Source organism: Miniopterus schreibersii (assembly GCF_964146895.1).
Source record: "Miniopterus schreibersii genome assembly, chromosome: 2".
NCBI lineage: Eukaryota > Metazoa > Chordata > Mammalia > Chiroptera > Miniopteridae > Miniopterus > Miniopterus schreibersii.
Genome location: NC_138102.1, coordinates 149,770,940 through 149,790,272, shown reverse-complemented (window position 1 = coordinate 149,790,272; position 19,333 = coordinate 149,770,940). Strand labels below are relative to the sequence as shown.

The window sequence follows — 19,333 nt, the reverse complement described above, 5'->3', positions numbered from 1 at the left end:
TATTTTCATCCCAATTAAATTCAGTGGTGAATGCAATGAATAACTTGGAAGTTTATTCTCCCCATTACTACTATGGTGACAAGTACAGTTAAAATATTTATATAAGGGAAACATTTTATAAGAACTTACAATTGCTGTTCCAGGGAAGTCCTCAATGGTAAAAATACACCTATTAGGGATCTATTTTAGAACTATCTTAATTACTTACACAATTCTTTAGCTTAGGGTTTGAGAATGTTATGACTATGTAAGAAAAATGTTCTTATTCTAGGGAAATACATGTTATTGTTAGGGCTGAAATATTGTATCTAAAACAATATAATATGCCAAATATTATATATGTTGTATATAATGTTATATGGCATATAATAAAGATACATATGTTTACTGTTATATATTATATGTATCTGTGTGTATGTATACACACAGGAAGAAAAAGTGGGACAGAGAAGATAGACAAATGTGGGAAAATGGTAACAGTGAGTGTGTGTTTGTGTGTATGTGTAGAAAGAAAAAGAGAGTGAATAAATGTGGCACGTTAACTAGAGAATGCTAACGATGATTACAGTAGGGGGGTCATGCTCCGCCTCGATACCTCCGTCCTTTCACTCCCCCTGACCTCCAGCCTGGTGAAGGACCGCTGAGCTGCATCTTTTGGCTGGTAAGCTCTCTGTCAACTGGAACTGTTTCCAAATTTAATCATTTACTCATTGAAAGCCGTGAATGGATACTCTGTTGTTTTCCTGGCTGTATATTATAACAATCATATATGATCATTGTAGAAAATTTGGAAGTATTAAAAGAAAGTTAAAACTAACCATAATTTCAGCACAAGGAAATAATCATTATTACATTTGGATGTATTTCGCTGTGCACATTCTCATCAATATTTATTTTGAAAATGTTTAAGCCTACAGAAAAGTTGGAGGAATAGTACAATATACGCCCATAGACCTTTCATGTGAATTCATCGATTAACTTTTGCCGCACTGTTCTCTCTCGCTCCCTGTGTATGTGAATATGAGTCTTTGGAATTAAGTTGCAGACATCATCCTGTGTCATCCCTAAACACATTGGCATGTATTTCCTTAGAATCACGGTATTTGTTTACATAATCACAGTACCATCACAGCTAAGAAAATTAATTCAGTTGAGTTTTGTTGCATATTTGATAAATTTTGTTCAGAATTATATCCTACATTTTCTTTTCATGTACATTATAGTATATAATCTTAAAATGATTTTTAAGTCGCTGTATGGTATACATTTAACCACTTTTATGGTTGGAATTCTTTAGATTGTTGACATTTTCGTTATTATAAATAATGTTGAAATTACTTTCTTCTGAAGAATTTAAAAGCAGTGCATCCCTATGGTGGAACGAAAGGTTTTATTTCCCTTTAAAAGAATTTCAGACATTAACTAACACCTGAGAAAGAGGGATTTCATTTGTTTTAGACATAGTTTCATTTTTATTTGTTTATTGGGTAGAAGGAACAGAGTTACATGTTCTCAAAATAATGAGGGCATTGGAGCTTTAGCCAAGTTAATCTGACTTGGAGTGAAGTCTGGAAGTCTCCCTCCTGACCCTTCCTCTGTTTGAAACACTGCCCTGGGAATAGCTGTTATTAGGAATGAGAAAAATATTATTGGGTCTTTCCCTGTCAATCTCATTTCTTTAACTTTGAAACATTCCTTAGTGATTCATTATTGGACGTTTACCCTTCTTATTCCTCAAGATCAACCTCGGTGTGAAAGGCCCTCGGACTGGTCTGTTAGCTGCTTGCCCAGGCGTCCCCCTGCAGAGCCGTGGCCGGCTGCAGCTCCCCCAGCCTCTTCGCTGGCGCCTGAGCGCCGGCTCGGGCCGCTGGTTAACGTGCCTGTTTACTTCCAGGGTTTCGTGCGCCCGAAGTTGCCAGAGGAAATGTAATTTATAACCAACAGGCTGATGTTTATTCATTTGGTTTACTACTGTATGACATTTTGACAACTGGAAGTAGAATAGCAGAGGGTTTGAAATTTCCAAATGAGTTTGATGAATTGGCTATACAAGGAAAATTACCAGGTAAGTTTTATTTATCTACAATGGATTTTTTTTAAAAAAAATCTGCAGCTTCATTTTTAAGTTATTTAATTGTAGTTGTGTACTTAATTCATTTCACAGGTGATACTTTTTTTGTCTAGTGCATGAATAGTCTTAAATCCTGTGACACAAATAACAATCACATGCCCATGGTAGCAGTTTTAGGCTTTTTTAAAACCCAAAATTGATATTGCTGTGTTTGACATATTAGGAGAATGCTCAGAACAGGGTATTTCTGTTAGAACTTCAGGTTTAGTGACTTCTGTTCCCATAAAAAGTTACTATGTGCCCATTTGCCTGGAATGTTTTCGTTTTCTTGGAGTGAAATAATTTATATGCAGGAATGGAAGTTTGAATTATAATAATAATTTTTAGTAGTAAATATTTATAAGAATTAGTGAATGAGTATTTAATGAGTTCAAATTTCATTTTGGATGGTTGTCTCATACTTTTAAGAAGTTCTAGAACTTTTTCATTCATTCTTTGAGTATTACTTCAGTTTCCAGGACAAAGTACTCTTTTAAATATATTTAGTTGTTTCCTATATTTTCTGCTTTCCCTGTCATTTAAGAAATATTTTTGAGGTACACTGTGTGCCAGGTACAGGGCTATAGCTTTAACTGTCTTCTTTTGGGGGACTTTAAAGATTTCCAGCAAAAGAAATTTATTCTCATTTGGATAAACTTTACACATAATCTGGGTCATGCCCCCTAGTGTCCAGGTTTCTGTTCTCCCTCAACCAGAAGAGTGGCATATCTCTTACAAAAAACAAACATGTACAAACTGACTGCAGGGAGGATTAATATTCAAATAAAAAGTACTTCCATAGGAATCTAATTACTATATAAACAAAAGTATTTTCAAAGTCTGTGTGAAATGCAGGTACGGAATGAAAATACATTATTTTATTCAACTGGTATTAGTGTCTTTTTACCATAAGAAATTAATAAATCTTTCTTAATGTCTCAAGCAGAGATAATGCTAACAAAATTAACTTTTGCGATAAGTAGATTGATAAATAATACAGGATTATGGAGATCAGTGTTTTGCAATATCTGGGTCTTTTATGTACATTGAGTAGAAATAAATGTTATGCTTTGTCTAACGTTCTAGCATGTTCTTGAATGTTTTAGATCCAGTTAAAGAATATGGTTGTGCCCCATGGCCGATGGTTGAGAAGTTAATTAAAAGGTGCTTAAAAGAAAATCCTCAAGAAAGACCTACTTCTGCCCAGGTATTATTATAGTCAAAAGTTATCAATATTTTGTACAGAACACCAAATACATACACATAAGTGAACACATTTGTAAAATCTTCACATATATATGCTCAAACATATTAATAAACATCTACACATTTCAGAACAGTTATAAAGCAAACTTCTATGTCCTCCAGCACCCCAGACACACAGTAAAAGACCCTCACCCCCACCCCAGTAGCCCCCATATGCCCCTCCCTGAGCACATCACTCTCCTTTCCCTGCAGATGTAGCCACTTTCCTGGCTTTTGTGATAATCCTTGCTTTTCTTTATGATTTTGCCTTTTGGTTTAGTTTCCTGTATTCGTAGATTTAAAATGGAATCATAACTGTGCAGTGTTCCCTGAGGTTTTTCAGTTATTCCCCTAACACCGTTGTGCAAGCTTCATTCAGGTTGCTGCACGTAGCTGTTCACTATTTTCACTGCTATTCCATTCCACTGTTTGAGTGCACAACAGTGTGTTTGCTCATGGTCATGTCCATGGGTATTGGTCTTGTTCCCAGTTTTTTACTATTATGAACAGTGCAGGTTGTATGAAAACTGCTTTCTGGCATATACGTAGGAGTTGAATTGCAGAATCATAGGATATGTGAATATCCAACTTGTTTTCTGAAGAAATTTAACAGCTTTCATCACCTATATTAGGGCAGCTATTTCTCTATGTCTTTTCCTTAAATTTTGGTACTACCTGACTTCTTATTTTTTTCTAAATAAGTGCAGTCTTGTATATTGATTTACACTTTTCTAATTACTGATAAGTATTAAGCATCTCTTTATATGTTAATTGGTCATATATGTTTCCTCTTTTAGGAAATGCCTGTTCTTTTGCCCATTTTTCTGGAATATTTGCATACAAATGAAATAAGAAAAAAACATTCTTTATAAGTATATGCTAATTCTTTGTTCATTATATATGTTGCAAACTTCTTTTCCCAATTTGGTTTGCCTTTTTATTTCCTGTAGGGTGCATTTTGATGAGCAGAATTTATTAATTTTAATATACATAAATTTAACAATTATTTTTATGGTTATTACTTTTGGGGTTCTATTTTAAGAAGTACTTATCTCTTCTAGAGTCGCAAAAATATTTATTGATTTTGCAAAAAGCTTAAAAATTTTGCTTTTGATGTATAAGTTCTTAATCCATCTGGAACTGACATATTTTACTAGATTCAATTTTCCTTTTTCATTATGGATAACCAGTTTTTGCAGCTTCCTCTAGTAAATATTTTCTTTCTTTTTTCCCCATTGAATTTTTTCCCATGCTCACTCTCTGATTTGTCAAAGATACATGTGCGTATTGATATACACATTCTCTTCCATTGGTCAACTTATCTATTCTTTCTCCAATACTATCCTGTTTTAATTCCTATAGCTTTATAATAGTCTCCTTTCCCCCACTTAGTTATTGCCTTGAGGAAGGCTTTAGCTTTTCTTGCATTTAACTTTTCCATGTACATTTTAAAATAACTTTGTAGCTTTTATAAAAAACTCTCTTGTGCTTGGGATTGGACTTGCATTGAGTCTGTAGACAGTTTGGGGGGGATTATATCCTTATGATATTAAATATTTCTCTTCTTGAATGTGGGTTATCTCTCTATATAGGTCTTAAGTGGCTTTCAATAACGTTTTATAATTCTGCATAGAGGTCATGGACATCTTTTTTTGGTTTTCCTTGCTGCGAATTGCTTTAAACTAAATTCCAGGCTTGAGATTTTCTTTTTTAACCCACCCAGGTGATGGGAATCAAGTTTATGAATTTTCTTGACAGCATGCTTGTGACCAACAATTTCTTAGAGTTCTTTTGCCCAATTCCTCTCTCTCTGTAAAGTCCCAAGGCAACTTCCCTTGTACCATGAAAGTGGGAGCGTGGGGTGGTTTTATTTCTGGTTTTCATTTACTCTGAACATGCAGCCCTTTGAGGTCCCAGCTCTGTGGGAACCAAGACCTTTATTAGACTCTATATTGGGTAGGCCCTATATTTAAGCTTCTTTCCTACTGGCCCCATAAGTTATCCAAAACCACACCAATTTTGCCTTTAGTAGACAAATGCCTTCGGGATAGATTTGACTTTAGTGTTCATCTGATCTCTCTGTTTTCTGTCTTTCTATGATTTTGGCCTGGTAATTTCTTACGGTGTTGACAGATTTTTAATGTTTTCAAGAGGTTAAAAAATAATTTTTTAAACATTTTAAGTTGTTTTTAGCTAGAAGGTTTTCCAAATAACCTCTTCTAACATATTATTGGAAACAGAACACTTACTATGTTTTTAACTGAAACAGAGTTATATAGATCAAAATAAGAGCTGTCTTTATGTTGTGGACTCTTGATTTTATATAATAATTATTGCAAAATTTTTGTTCAGCTTAATTTTTCTACTCAAAAATAGCTGAATACATCTATACCAACTTTATCAAACGTTATATAATCATTTTGGCTACTAACCCTACTTGTTCTTTAATTTTGGTTACCACTGGTCTTAATCACACACATACCTAGAATTTCTTTTAGGCATTATTTTAAAACTTTGACACATTTAATTAATATTAAATATTATTTATATTAAGCAAGATGGGTAAACTCATCACCTTTGTTGGATGAGGTACTGAGATAATAAGGAGCTTTTTTGGGGTCTCATGAGGGGCAGGCTAGTGGCTATGTCACGGGCTCTAATTTCAGTTTCCTGACTCCTGGCTCTGTTTTCTTACAGAGGCTCTACGTTGTCTCTCTAGCTCTTTAGTGCTTGAAGGAAAAACATAAAAACAGAATCTAGAGGTGATTTGTGAATTTGTTACCAAAGATCAAAATTTATTTTCCTTCATCCAGTAGCAGGTCTCTTGCATTGTAGGCCCAAGTGTTTATCTTCAACATGATGTGACTGTGGTATAGCATCAAGTGACCCTGCTAAATTTCTGTCTTTGGCACATTTCAGATTTTTTCAAGTTACAAAACATACCATATATAGAAAAAGAGTATAGATTATGCACAGTTTAAAAATATGTAGTATTATTTTTTAAATTAATTTTTATTGTTGAGTACAGATGTGCCCCATTTTCCTCCTTCCCCCCTCGTATACCAAGCCCCCCCCCCCAGCATTTACAACACTGTTTTCTGTGTCCATGGGTTATGCATACATGCATATTTGTTCTTTGGTTAATCTCTTCTCACCCACCCCTCTCCCTTTCCCTCTGAGATTCATCAGTCTCTTCCATGCTTCCATGTCTCTGGATGTATTTTGTTTGTCATTTTATTTTGTTCATTAGATTCCACATATATTTTAATGTAATTTAATCTGTAGTTTTGGACTGTTAGTCTTGTTGCTCTGGGTAGGTCACAGTTTAGCTAACAGGTTAGGATTTTCTTGATAGAGCTATAACATTTAGTTCTATATTATACACAAGAATATGATCTTTTGAAAGGACTTGTGTTAATTTGATGTCTGCCGTTTTATTATTTTTAAACCTCCTCAGGTCTTTGACATTTTGAATTCAGCTGAGTTAATCTGTCTGATGAGACATATATCCATACCTAGGAACTTTACTGTGGAGTGCATGGTTCCTGCCAATCATAGCAGCAAGACTGCAAGCGTCTGGCTGGGCTGTGGGCACACAGACAGAGGCCAGCTCTCATTTCTTGACTTAGCTACTGAAAGACTCACTTCTGAGGTAAATACAAATACTCTTTCAATTGGAGACACTATAGAAAACTTATTTTGGCATATTATTATTTTTTAATTTTACTTTTCAATTAATTTATTAATTGCAGGTATACCTCATGTGGTTAGATAATTTTAAAGCATATACTATTTAAAAAGTTTCTTAGGAAGAAATTAAGTAAGCTAATTTAGGAGTATTATTAAATTGGCTTTCTGTTAGAACAAGAGTGTTTATATGAAATTAAATAGTGTGTGTCTTGTTTAAATATAGCAATATATGTGTGTTTTAGGTCAGGGTCTCCAGAAACAGAGACCGAGACAGAAAATCTTGTACGAGTGATTTAAGGAGGGAAAAACTTTTAAGAAGTACAGGAAGCTAAAAAGAGCAGGAGAAAAGCTCAGCAAAAATGTAGTTCGAGGAAGTCTAGCCTCAGCCTTTATCCATAAGAAACTCTGGAGTGTGAATAGCAGCACAGATTTATCAACATCCCTCCATGGGGCAAGGGGCCAGTGTTCATTCCCATGCATCAACCAGCCGTTGGCTGCAGCCTGCCCAAGGACAGGGGTGCTGTACCCTCCCAGCCAGTTCTGGGCAAACCAGCTCTCGTTAGCTGAGGGGCAGATCTGCTGTGAAGAGTGCAGCTCTGAGCTGTTGGTAGCCGACACTCAGAGCAGCTGGGGGAGGGTGCACTGCCCTGATAGAGGAGCTCTGGGTACAACTTCTGCAACATGGATCAATAAACTGTATTGGCAAATATAAGATACATTTCTACATGTCAAAAATAACCTAATATTTTGACTGTTGCCTTGATATACCATGTTATGTCTAAACATTATTTTCAAGACTGAAAAATTTTCTCATATTGCTTTGATGGAGTGTGAAATGATGAGAAAGAACTTTCAATTTTTAGTTTATTTTCAGATGCATTCTAGGTAGACAAGACTTGTTTGCCAGTTAACTCATTTATTGTTGAAAATGACATAAAATTGGTATTGTTGTTTGAAAATCAAAAGCAAGAAATTAAAAGAGTTAAGTATGTGAATAACTGAATAATTTTGTTTTATATAAGTTCTACTCACTTAAGCTAGAATCAGTTTCTTTAGAGTGTGTTTTCTTTTGTCAACAGGAAGTCACTGACAGTAGAATACTGTGCCTCGCCTTGGTGCACCTGCCTGTTGAAAAGGAAAGCTGGATTGTGTCTGGGACACAGTCTGGCGTGCTCCTTGTCATTAATACCGAAGATGGGAAGAAGAGACATACCCTTGAAAAGATGACCGATTCCATTACTTGCTTGCATTGCAATTCCATTTCCAAGCAAAGGTACACTAGTGAATTTGACCATTGGGTAAACATACATACCTTTTAGATGACTTAATTGTGTGCAGAGTATTATAGCATCAGCAAAGATTGCTCATTTTGAACATTTTTCTGTTGTTAAAGGGAATTGTGGGAAACCACAAAGTTGTTTTTTTTTTTTTGGTATAGAGATCAAACTGAGGCATTTATAAAATAGGTCAGTCATTTCTTGTGGCCCACCAGCCTTTCTCCTGGTTTTATCTCTGCTGTGGCTCTATTTCTTTACCACTCCTCACATCAACTTACCTTTGCAGGACCTCTTCAAAGATGACCTCTCACTCATTCTTTCTTTGAATGTGTATATATCAGTAGTTTATTATGTGCCAGTATAAAACATATCAGTTACCTAACTACCAAATTGGGGGAAAAGTCCAATAAATAAATTCATATGTTGTTAATAGGTGAAAATAATCATTATCAGTTGTAGGGATCTTATCTCAAAGGAAATTTTCTAAATGGCATAATTTCAGGTGTGAGTAACAGGTTGGTGGTTGCAACATTTGTGGTGAGATGATTTTCAGGAGCCATTAAGATTATTGCTCCCCCCAAACTCCTGTGGGTTAAGGCAATACTGGAAAATAAATATTAGGAAAATGTGAAGCCCAAGTTTTTGGCAGCTGAAATGTAAACCACACTTGAAATTTTGAAGTTGAGATTGTTTGGATATTATCGAAGAAAAATTTCATCAGATGGAGTTCAATAGGCAAAGAAGATTTTATTTAAGACTATTGCAATAGAGAAGAGAGACTGGGCTCAACTCTGTGAAATAAAAGGCAGGAGAATTTTTAAGTACTGGAATGAAGGGAAGCTGTCAATGTGATTGGGCTACCTGTGTTTGCAAATTGGTGCTTATTGAAGTTAGGCTCCCATCCTCCCACAGAGACTGGGAGATGGACAACTCTTTCTTGATTACATTTCTAAGGGAGGGCTCTCAGATTTTTGAGAAAGACTTGGTCTATAAAATTGGCAAGAGGCTAGATTTACATCTCAAATGGGCTGAGGAAGAATTTACAGTTGTTTAAGTTATTTCAAGTAAATGATATAAGAAAAGGAATCAGGGGCCTATGCTCAGGAAGAAACCTGTCTAAAATTTAGTCAAGCTAGGGGAAACATTAAGGCCACCTTGGTCAAGATAAGCCTTCCTTTTGGTAACAATTTTGACATTTCTCTTTTTAGCAAGCAAAAAAATTTTCTTTTGGTGGGAACTGCTGATGGAAACTTAGCGATTTTTGAAGATAAAAGTGTTAAGGTAAATGTTGAATGCATTCTACATAAAAATTTATGTTCTTTGTTTTATGTGTGCTCAACTCCAGCCCCTTCTAAGTGGTTATAAACTACCTGAGAGCAAGGATCATAAATTCTGCTTTTTGTCTTTTTATTGCTTCATAAAATCTTGTACACTGTAGGTCCCCTATAAATACTTGCTGATTGAATGTATGGTTTATATGAATGAACTAAGAATAAAATGATAAATGAGATTTGATGTATAATGTTAGGAATATAAATAATTCTATTTTTATGTAAGCAGAGTTGATAATTTTAAACATATTGCAAAAAAACCCCACAAAGGACACTAGTTTTAAATCATATTTGCCACCAAGTTTTTCTCTAGCTTTGAAGATATCATTTAACTTTTTTTCTCTAGATTCTCATTTATCATAAAAGCATTTATTTATTTCTCCATCCATTCATCTGTCTTGCCAACTACTCATTCAACATTCTACCTATTCATACTCCTTGTTGTCAAAAATCTTATCATCTAATGAGAAACAGAGAAGTAGAGTAAAATACGTAGGTTATTTCCTGTACAGTTTTTGCATGGAGAAGTGAAGAGATTGGTTATAGGATAATATTTTGAATACTGCTTGAATTGAATCCTGTTATCCTGAATTTTATTTTAATACCTGTAACCATATAAGATGGGAAAGTATTTTTTAGAAAGCTTAAATTTTACAGTGTTTCATTCTGCAGATAATAAACTGACTGTGTTTTCTCTTTTGGGCAAAGTGTAAAGGAGCTGCTCCTTTGAAGATACTCAATATAGGAAATATCAGCACTCCAGTCATGTGTTTGAGTGAATCTGTGAATTCAGTGGAAAAAAACATTATGTGGGGAGGATGTGGCACAAAACTTTTCTCGTTTTCTGATGATTTCACCATTCAGAAACTCATTGAGACCAGGACAAATCCACTGTAAGTTATATCTGTGTATGCAATTAATTTATCACTTTAGTTGTGGTTATTTTTTATAATCATGTCAATAATGCTGTTGATAATCCCAAATGAAAATCTTTTAAAATACATAATCTATTATTCTATTATAAAATTAAACATTCATTATAGAAAGCTAAGAAAATTCCAGAAAGCAGAGGGACATTAAAAGATCACCCAGTCTAATCATAGTTGGGATAAAATACGAAAACCTATGGAATCATAGGATTATTTATCAATCTAAATGTTTAACTATTTTGTTGTCTCTGTATCAAATACAGAATTTCAAAGGCAATATTTTTATCGATGGATTTTACATGTGTTCTGGATACTGCCCATTATGTATTGATTGTAGGAAATATAGGCACTCAGGAATAAAGTCCTCCCTAGATTTGATATACAGATGTCCCTTGTATAGAAAAGTTAGTTATTCCAGTTTCAAGCAAGAATAAAATAAAATATAAATGTCATTTCAATTTTTAAAGTTGTGATTTATGCAAATCATTGCAGTTGGTTCTTATTTCTTACATTTCTCAGTGAGAAGCAGTGTAGGGTGGTGGAAAAGAGCATCAGCCATAATTCAGATGGAGGCTTTGCCTTGTATTAGTTTTGTGAACTTGGGCAAGAAATCTCAAATCTCTTTTCCCCTCTTACCTGAGGACTGTAATATACATTATCTCAAAGGCATGTTTAGAAGACTAAACAAGAAAATTAATATAAGGAGCTTATAGAAAAGACATGGTCCTTGTCCTTAAGCAATTACATTTACACTTTAGTGTCAGGGAGACACTAATAAATACAATTTTATTTTTAATAAGATCTATAATATTATAGCTGCACTAGTGGGAGAAGGGGAAGGATTAGTCTATTTTGATAGGTCAGGGAAGAATTTCAGAGGAGTGACATTTAAGTTAAGCCTCAGAGACTAACTAGAAGTTTGCCAATACAGATACCGCCTGTGGTAGCCAAACTGTTTGCAAAATATGTAAAATGCCAAATGCCTTAAGTTGAAAAACTTATGTTTAAAATGCATGTCATTTTCGCTTTTTCAAAGCAGGAAGATGTGGATTTTGTCTTCCCTTGTAACTTGACTGGCTTGCGTAGATGCAAGGATACCTTTTGCTTTAATATTTGAAGATGTTGCCACTAAAATTTAATTTAACATCTTATGTTTTATTGCTCTAGGTATAGATGGCTACCACTTAATTCCCCAAGCATTCTTGACAATAAGGATTTTCTTGCAACATCATAAAGTTACAGATATTATGACCATATTTCTTTTAGAAACTAGGTAGTTTTGCACATTTGGGCAGTGTAAAATTCTCTAAAGAACAAGATAAAACTGAAATTAAAATTAAAACCAGAAATAAACATTAGTTATAATCTTTCATTTATATTATTATCAAGCAAAAAATATAAAGTGACCAAAAGTAAGTGAAGTACCAAAGTAAGTTATATATTCTGTTCAGATTAGAGGAGAACATGAAATAATTGCCAATATTCCAGCCTGTTTTTCAAAGTGGTGCTAATCTTTGACATGCATTAGAAACTAACGCAGGGTTGCATTACATGTTAAAATCGAAGGAATATGAATATAGTGACATTCTTTCCCCACACCCAGGTTTTCTTACGCAGCCTTCAGTGATTCGAACATCATCGCGGTGGCGGTGGACGCGGCTCTCTACGTTGCGAAGAAAAATAGCCCGTTTGTGGAAGTGTGGGATAAGAAGACTGAAAAACTTTGTGAACTGATAGACTGTGTGCACTTTTTAAAGTAAATTCATTGGGTTATTTTCCTAAATTTTATTTTGTTGCGGGAGGTGCCTAACACAAGGCCTACCCTCTTAACAAAATTTTATTTTATTTTATTTTATTTATTTATTTTTATTTTTTAAATATATCTTTATTGATTTCAGAGAGAGGAAGGGAGAGGGAAAGAGAGAGATAGAAACATCAATGATGAGAGAGCCGTTGATTGAGCCCGCAACCCAGGCATGTGCCCTGACCAGGAATCGAACCCCGATCACCTGGATCCTAGGTCAACGCTCAACTACTGAGCATGTCCGGCAGGGCCAAAATTTTAAGTGTACAATATATTATTGGTGGACTGTAGGTCCTGTTATCATTGGTTCTTATTTTATGCTGGTAAGAGCTGTCTTTATACTTCAGATTTCACAGGCTGGGCAAGTATTACTTACTTTTCTTCCTTCCTACCTCCGCATAGAAAGTTAAAAGAAAACACCTCAGGAACAAAATTGTTCATGCTTTTCAACACCACCTCTTGGTATCCAGCAAATTTCATTTTGGAAAAATAATAAAAAAAAAAGGAACATACTATTTATGGTTTCCTCAAGATATTATAAAGAATATTCTCTAATGAAAAAATAGTATATTATTCAAAATGACCATACTGGATTCATTGCTGGCTGTACATCTAGTAGAGTTATAGTGTTGCTATTACTGCTTATAATTAGACCATGGGTCCAAAAATACCGTGTTCTAAAGATAAAAGGTCACAAAACAATATAAAAATATGGGGGGAAACCCACTGGACCGACCAATGCACTAACTAAGGAGAGAAGACCAAACCCCAGCCTGAGAGCCCAGTTCCCAGTCTGGTAACAGTGAGCGTGTCCGAGATAAACCTCAGACTTGACATCACGCATATCCCTTGGTGCTGCTGCTGAGGAACAGGACCTGACTTGCCACTTTCTGTTTTTGTTTTGTTTTGTTTTTACTGTATATAGTTTTTCTACTCTGGAGAACATTTAGATTACACACTGTAATCTAAAATGATTGTAATTTTATTTTCCTTTGAAGCTTTTATGCTTCATGGAAAACTTTTTTGAAACTAACTTTTTTTCCTTCTTATTGGGAAAATGTATTCTTTTTAACTGGATTTTTATTTATATATGTTGTATTTATCCTATTTAGTTCAGAATTTCTTGAAATTAAGTGGCTGTTGTGTTATGTTTGATAATTCATGCTTCAAGTAGAGAAATGTGACCCTTTGGAATTTGGTGTAAAGCAAAATTAGTTTTGTATAATTTTAATGCTATATAATACCTACTGTCATGTATTTACAATTTAAAATGTTATATACGTGTGTGCATATATATATATATATATATATATATATATATATATACGCATCTGTTTTATCACTTAACCATTGAAAGATTATTAATGCATACTTTTTATATGGATTTAGGGAGGAAATGGTGAAAGTAAACAAGGAGTCCAAACTCAATATGTCTTATTTGGGGAGAGTGAAAACTCTGTGCCTGCAGAAGAACACTGCTCTCTGGATCGGAACCGGAGGGGGCTGCGTGCTGCTCCTTGATCTGTCAACTCGTCGACTTATACGTATAATTCACGACTTCTGTGACTCTGTTAGAGTCATGATAACAGCGCAGTTAGGCAAGTGTCTTTCCTTCAGATTTTTTTTTCATGTTCTCTAAAACTATAAAATGTTAATTTTAAGTTTTCCCTTCACTTTCCAGTGTCATTTGAAATGTCTTAGAAGTTCCCATAATGAAGCATTAGGACTGGGATAAAGTTTGAATTAGGGTCATTGAAAAAAGTGAAGTTAGCAGATGCTCTCTGTCCCATAAGAGAAGCAGATGATTGCAAGCCCACACAAGTCTGGGGTTCACTTCCTCTTTTTCCTTTATACCTAAGGCAAAGTGGGAAATGTAAAATGTTGAGTATTTTTTATTTTTTGACCAAAGAAATTAAAGCAAATGTTTATTTTGATTAAAGTTTAAGTTCCTCACTCTTGTTAAAGAATTCCATTTGGCTTCTCATTCTAGAAACAAATTGATATTCTTTTAATAGGATATGCTGAACTACACAATCTACAAATAGTGACAAATCATGATGTTTTACTCAAGCTTTTATCTTTTCTTGCTCCTACTTTTTATCTATTTAAATCCGATGAAATCATTATGGTACATGAAATATATTTTCTACATAGATAATCCTATTTCATTGTTATTTTTGACTAATTATTTGAATATATCTTTATTGATTTCAGAGAGAGGAAAGGAGAGGGAGAGAGAGAGAGATAGAAACATCAATGATGAGAGAGTCATTGATCAGCTGCAGCCTGCAACCTGGGCATGTGCCCTGATCGGGAATCGAACCCCGATCACCTGGATCCTAGGTCGAAGCTCAACCGCTGAGCCACGCCTGGCTGGGCGACTAATTATTTGATGTAAAATAATAGTATTAGTATATGTATGAAGTTGATCACAAAAATAACATCATGGGGTTAACTTCTGCAAAACTAGAATTTATGTAGCTTTAGCAAATAAGTAATACAATGTATGACAAGGTGAAGAAAATTGTAAATTCTTTTACAGGAATATATTAAGGAGGGACAGTGTTTCTCTTCCCCCATTCCCCATGCATGAATATCAGAGTTGCCCCAATGGAGTTAGAACGAGATGCTCCTCATGATTGGTAGCTGTCAGGATACATGTCCAAGCAGAGTTGGTGGTCTGCAGTGAGTTGTCTCTCTAGTCTTATTCTGACAAGGTTATTAGGTCCTCTAATTTGATTTGTATTTACTTTGGGACCCATGAGGTTGTTCATTACTGGCATTACAGTGGGATTTCAATGTGTTTAATCAATTTTTAAAATAAAGATAAATTTAAGCATAATTTACAAGATGGAGCATGATCTGGCTTCTCCCACCTCTCTAGCCTCCATCATTTGCGACATTGCTCCCAGCTCTTTCTGATCTAGAATCACGTGTAGTCCCTATTAAATACCATGCTTCATACTGCCTCAAGGTTTTGTACTTTCCCCTTAGTTAACTTAGTTACTAATTAGTAATTAATCTCATTAGAACATAAACTCTGTGTGGGTTGAATTTGCATGTGTTTGTTGACCCTTTATTCCCAGGGCCTAGCCTAGGCCTAGAACATAGAGGACTTTTGATAAATATATGTTGAGTAAGTTAGTGAATGACTTGAGGAGAAAGTATGGCTTTGTGACAGAGTATCCATTTATCCATCCGTGCCATTCTCCATCTGAATGCTTCCCATTTGACTAGTGCCTTATAATATTCAAAATATGTTCACACACATAATCTCATATAATATTATAAATTTGCTGGAAGGGTAATATATAAACATTAAACCCATTTTGCAGAAAGGTTAATCTACTTTCTCAGATTCACATAATAAGAATTATAGCAAGAAATAGATCACAAATTTTCTAACTTTAAAAAATTTCTGGTCTTCTTGGAAAGCTTTTTATTCAGTATAATTAGGTGTCTCCAAAAAAATGTAAATTAATTCTAAGGTTTTTGTGTCTTAAACTGTGAACTGTACATTTTTTAGTCCAACTTATTATATTGTTTTAACAGAAAACTCCTTTTTTTTTTTTTGTTAAATGAAGGAAGCCTTAAAAATGCCATGTTTGTTTTGGGGTACACCCAGAAGAGTACTGAAGGCATGCAACACCAAAAAGGTAATGTCCAATAGGGTACTGTATTCCAGACATAGTGCAATGATATAGATGATTATAACATGTTACGTGTTTTATTACGTTTATAGCAAATAATACATATGCTATAACATTTTAAGCATTTTTAATTGGTAGCTTCTTTATAGTGCAAATAATTTAGACATAAATCTTCAAAATTAAGTGTTAGTGATTTAAGGGTGTTAAGTGTTTATTTTTATGACAAAGTAGAGATATCAACCATTATGAAATTAGAACAAGCCCAAATTTAAGCTAAATGTGGGTATTTTTCCTTGCATCTTACCTATCCTTATGATGCCTGATTTTGAACAGTGTTTGAAAAAAGCTGTATTTCATTCAGAAAATTAGATATTAGGTTATTCAAGGTCCATACTCTTTTTAAAAATTCTAGTTGGCTTAACAATTTTTAAAAAACATTTTCAAAATGTAATTTTTATAAATGGCAATAATTTAGTACATGATATGTAGGTGTATTTATATATACACATTTGTCCAAGGTAACTAAATATAAATTAATGCAATTAAAATAAAATAAAAATACTTTATGGCAAATCTTTGAAACATGATTTCATTTCTTCATTTTTCTAGAATTACAATCTTACTTGTCTATTTGGGACATCAATCTTCCACATGAAGTGCAAAATTTAGAGAAACATATTGAAGTGAGAAAAGAATTAGCTGAAAAAATGAGAAGAATATCTATTGAATAAGAGAGATATTACAGATCTTTGTCTTTAGAAGGGAACATTTTTCTCTTCTCTTGTAAATACTTCTTTAAAAAATGTTTACATATGAAAAGGGTATTCCCACTCTTTGAAATTGCTCATGTGTATATGAAGGAATGTTTATATGTTTTATTTTAAAGATAAATACTGTAAAAAATAGTTACCATTGAAAGTATATTTTAAAGACCTATTTAAAATATAACGTTATATTTCCTATATATCCTAATTAATTTTGTGGATTAAGTAATGAAAGGAAATCTATAAAAAGTACATAATTGCAGTACTCACACTAAAATTTACAAAGTGTAGACTGAAATGAGATGGACACCCATCTCCCCAAGAGACCTGTCTCCTAAAGTAAAGGAGAAAGATCTGTCTGGTCAACTCACTGCCAACAGGTTGCCATGTGCAGTGTTCTGTTGAGGTAGGTGGAAGCCAAATGACAGCAATTAAAGTGAATTTACAGGCCTGCTGTCTCTGGGTGTAAAAGCAGGATGCGGGGAGCTCGAAGATCAGAGCAAACTAATTATCTTTACTGAGTAAATAACTTGGTGCCTGCAACTGGCTAAAGGGGGGTGCTCCTTGTTGTTTATTTTCCTTTGGGGGAGGGGTGGAGGAGGGGGATTATAACTGTCTGGATTGTCACCCTCCAGGGCCAATCGCATTCGTAAGTGGGTTTTTGTATCACTTACCTGCCTCTGGTTTCCTTTTAGACGCCCATACATGGGAGTGAAAAAAATTAAAAATAAAAATAAATAAAATTTACAAAGTGTGTAATTTTTTGTTGTGCCATCCATAATGAAGATAAACTTTGTTTTACATTCTGTGCTTAAAACAGCACTATTGCTTGATTACTTTCTAGATTTTCTGCAGAGAATTAGATCTGTAGGTTAAAAATATTAGGGTCGTTTCCCATATAATATATTCCTTCATAGATTGCTTTTGAATGCAGTTTTCATATACGCTTGTAAATAGTCAATGAATTTGCACTGATAACACCCTTTGTTGTGACGGGAGCCCAGTTTGTTGCTGATGCAAACAATGCAACTCACAACTTCACTCCATCTGAAAGAAAAGGCCGTGAAACCACTAAATGTACCGATGGAAAACGTCATATATTGTCAAAGCCCTCAGACCCAGGAAAGACAGCCACTCTGTCTTTTCCTGTTTTGCAGCTCTGTCTTTGAATGTGGGTGCCCTGAAGGTTTATAATTAGTGTAAGTGCAATGTTCAGTCCCTCAAGTTATAGTTTCATGTTTTAATTTTGATTCTCAGCGCTAAGCCAGACCACTGGCTGCGTGTTCCTGTTTCTACTCTCCTGTGCTCTAATATTTCTACTCATCTCTTCTCTGAATTTTTGACCCTCCAAAACCTACATCATTCAGATAGAAACCCAGTTTTCAGAATTGTAGAATCCTACATTTTCCACCCAGACCATGGGGCCAAGTATGTAACACCCTTTAGTTTGCTGAAAAAGAAAGGAGCTTTGGCCATAATGGGCATTTCCTAACCTAGTCTTCCAAATTATACCTAATGTTTAAATATTGTCCTGCGGTACGGGTAAAAGGGCCCCTTATCTAGGTAACAATTTGTCATTTCTGCTTTAAGGAAAAAGAGTTGGTAAACCATTTCAAACAATTCCCTATGATTGGATTATTAGTCTAATATTCTCAGAACTGACTGGCCTTTTGCTATATGAGGACTTTAGATTCGTTTATATTGAGCATAATCAAATTCTTTTAAAAAAAATTATTTTGAATTGGTTTTGGGTGTACAGCTTAGTGGTTAGACAATCATATACGTTACATCATGTTCCCCTCAATATTTTCAGTACCCAACCGGCACCATATATCGCTACCGCAGTATGATTGACTATATTTCTTATGCTTTACTTACTTCCCTGTGACTGTTTTGCAGCTACCAACTTGTGATTCTTAGTCCCTTCACCTCTTTCACCCAGTGAAGTGTAATCAAATTCTTAACCCTGAAATATTCTCTAGTTTTCAAAGGGAACTGTGTTTTAATTTGTTATGTAGTTTTAAAAAGTCAGAAATGATGGAGCTCTTTGTTCCTGTGATAGTTCTCATTGTAACTTTGTATTTATGTGCAATTTTTTTTACAAAAGATAATTATGGAGAAATATGTAAATGAACATTGTATTTAAATGGAATAATAAACATTTTTTAAAGCATGTTTGTGAATTTTAATAATTTATGATAATGTTTCATTTTTTCACATATAGGTCTGTAATACATCTAATAAGAAACTTTGTATTAATCTGTGTGTGGGACATTCCACTATAGGAAGTGTTACTCAATTTTCTATAATACAACTAGTTTCAGGAACCCAGGATAAAACATCATGGACATGACATATTCTATTTTTAAGTTCTCCTAAAATATTTCTTAAAGTAATTGTTTACTTAGATACTGAAACAAAAAACTAAGACTTTATAACAACAGATTTATAAAAAAATAGACACAGTAATTTAAATTTTTTCCTGATTAGAGTCTTAAAAATAAGTTAATCATTATCAAAATATAAAGATTTG

The 19,333-nt window shown here is 34.2% G+C and overlaps 1 protein-coding gene across 1 annotated transcript in view; it reads left to right on the top strand.

Moving 5' to 3' along the window:
- The window catches only part of LRRK2 (leucine rich repeat kinase 2), a 118,504-nt gene extending 99,531 nt beyond the window's left edge, over positions 1–18,973 (top strand). The window contains exons 42-51 of the mRNA XM_081127291.1: positions 1,895–2,065; positions 3,217–3,317; positions 6,813–7,007; positions 8,125–8,318; positions 9,531–9,603; positions 10,362–10,546; positions 12,186–12,338; positions 13,776–13,984; positions 15,971–16,042; positions 16,646–18,973. Coding sequence (XP_080983417.1) covers positions 1,895–2,065; positions 3,217–3,317; positions 6,813–7,007; positions 8,125–8,318; positions 9,531–9,603; positions 10,362–10,546; positions 12,186–12,338; positions 13,776–13,984; positions 15,971–16,042; positions 16,646–16,767 — 1,475 coding nt within the window. The 3' untranslated portion in view covers positions 16,768–18,973. The remainder of the gene's footprint in view (positions 1–1,894; positions 2,066–3,216; positions 3,318–6,812; positions 7,008–8,124; positions 8,319–9,530; positions 9,604–10,361; positions 10,547–12,185; positions 12,339–13,775; positions 13,985–15,970; positions 16,043–16,645) is intronic.
- Positions 18,974–19,333: the final 360 nt, after the last annotated feature.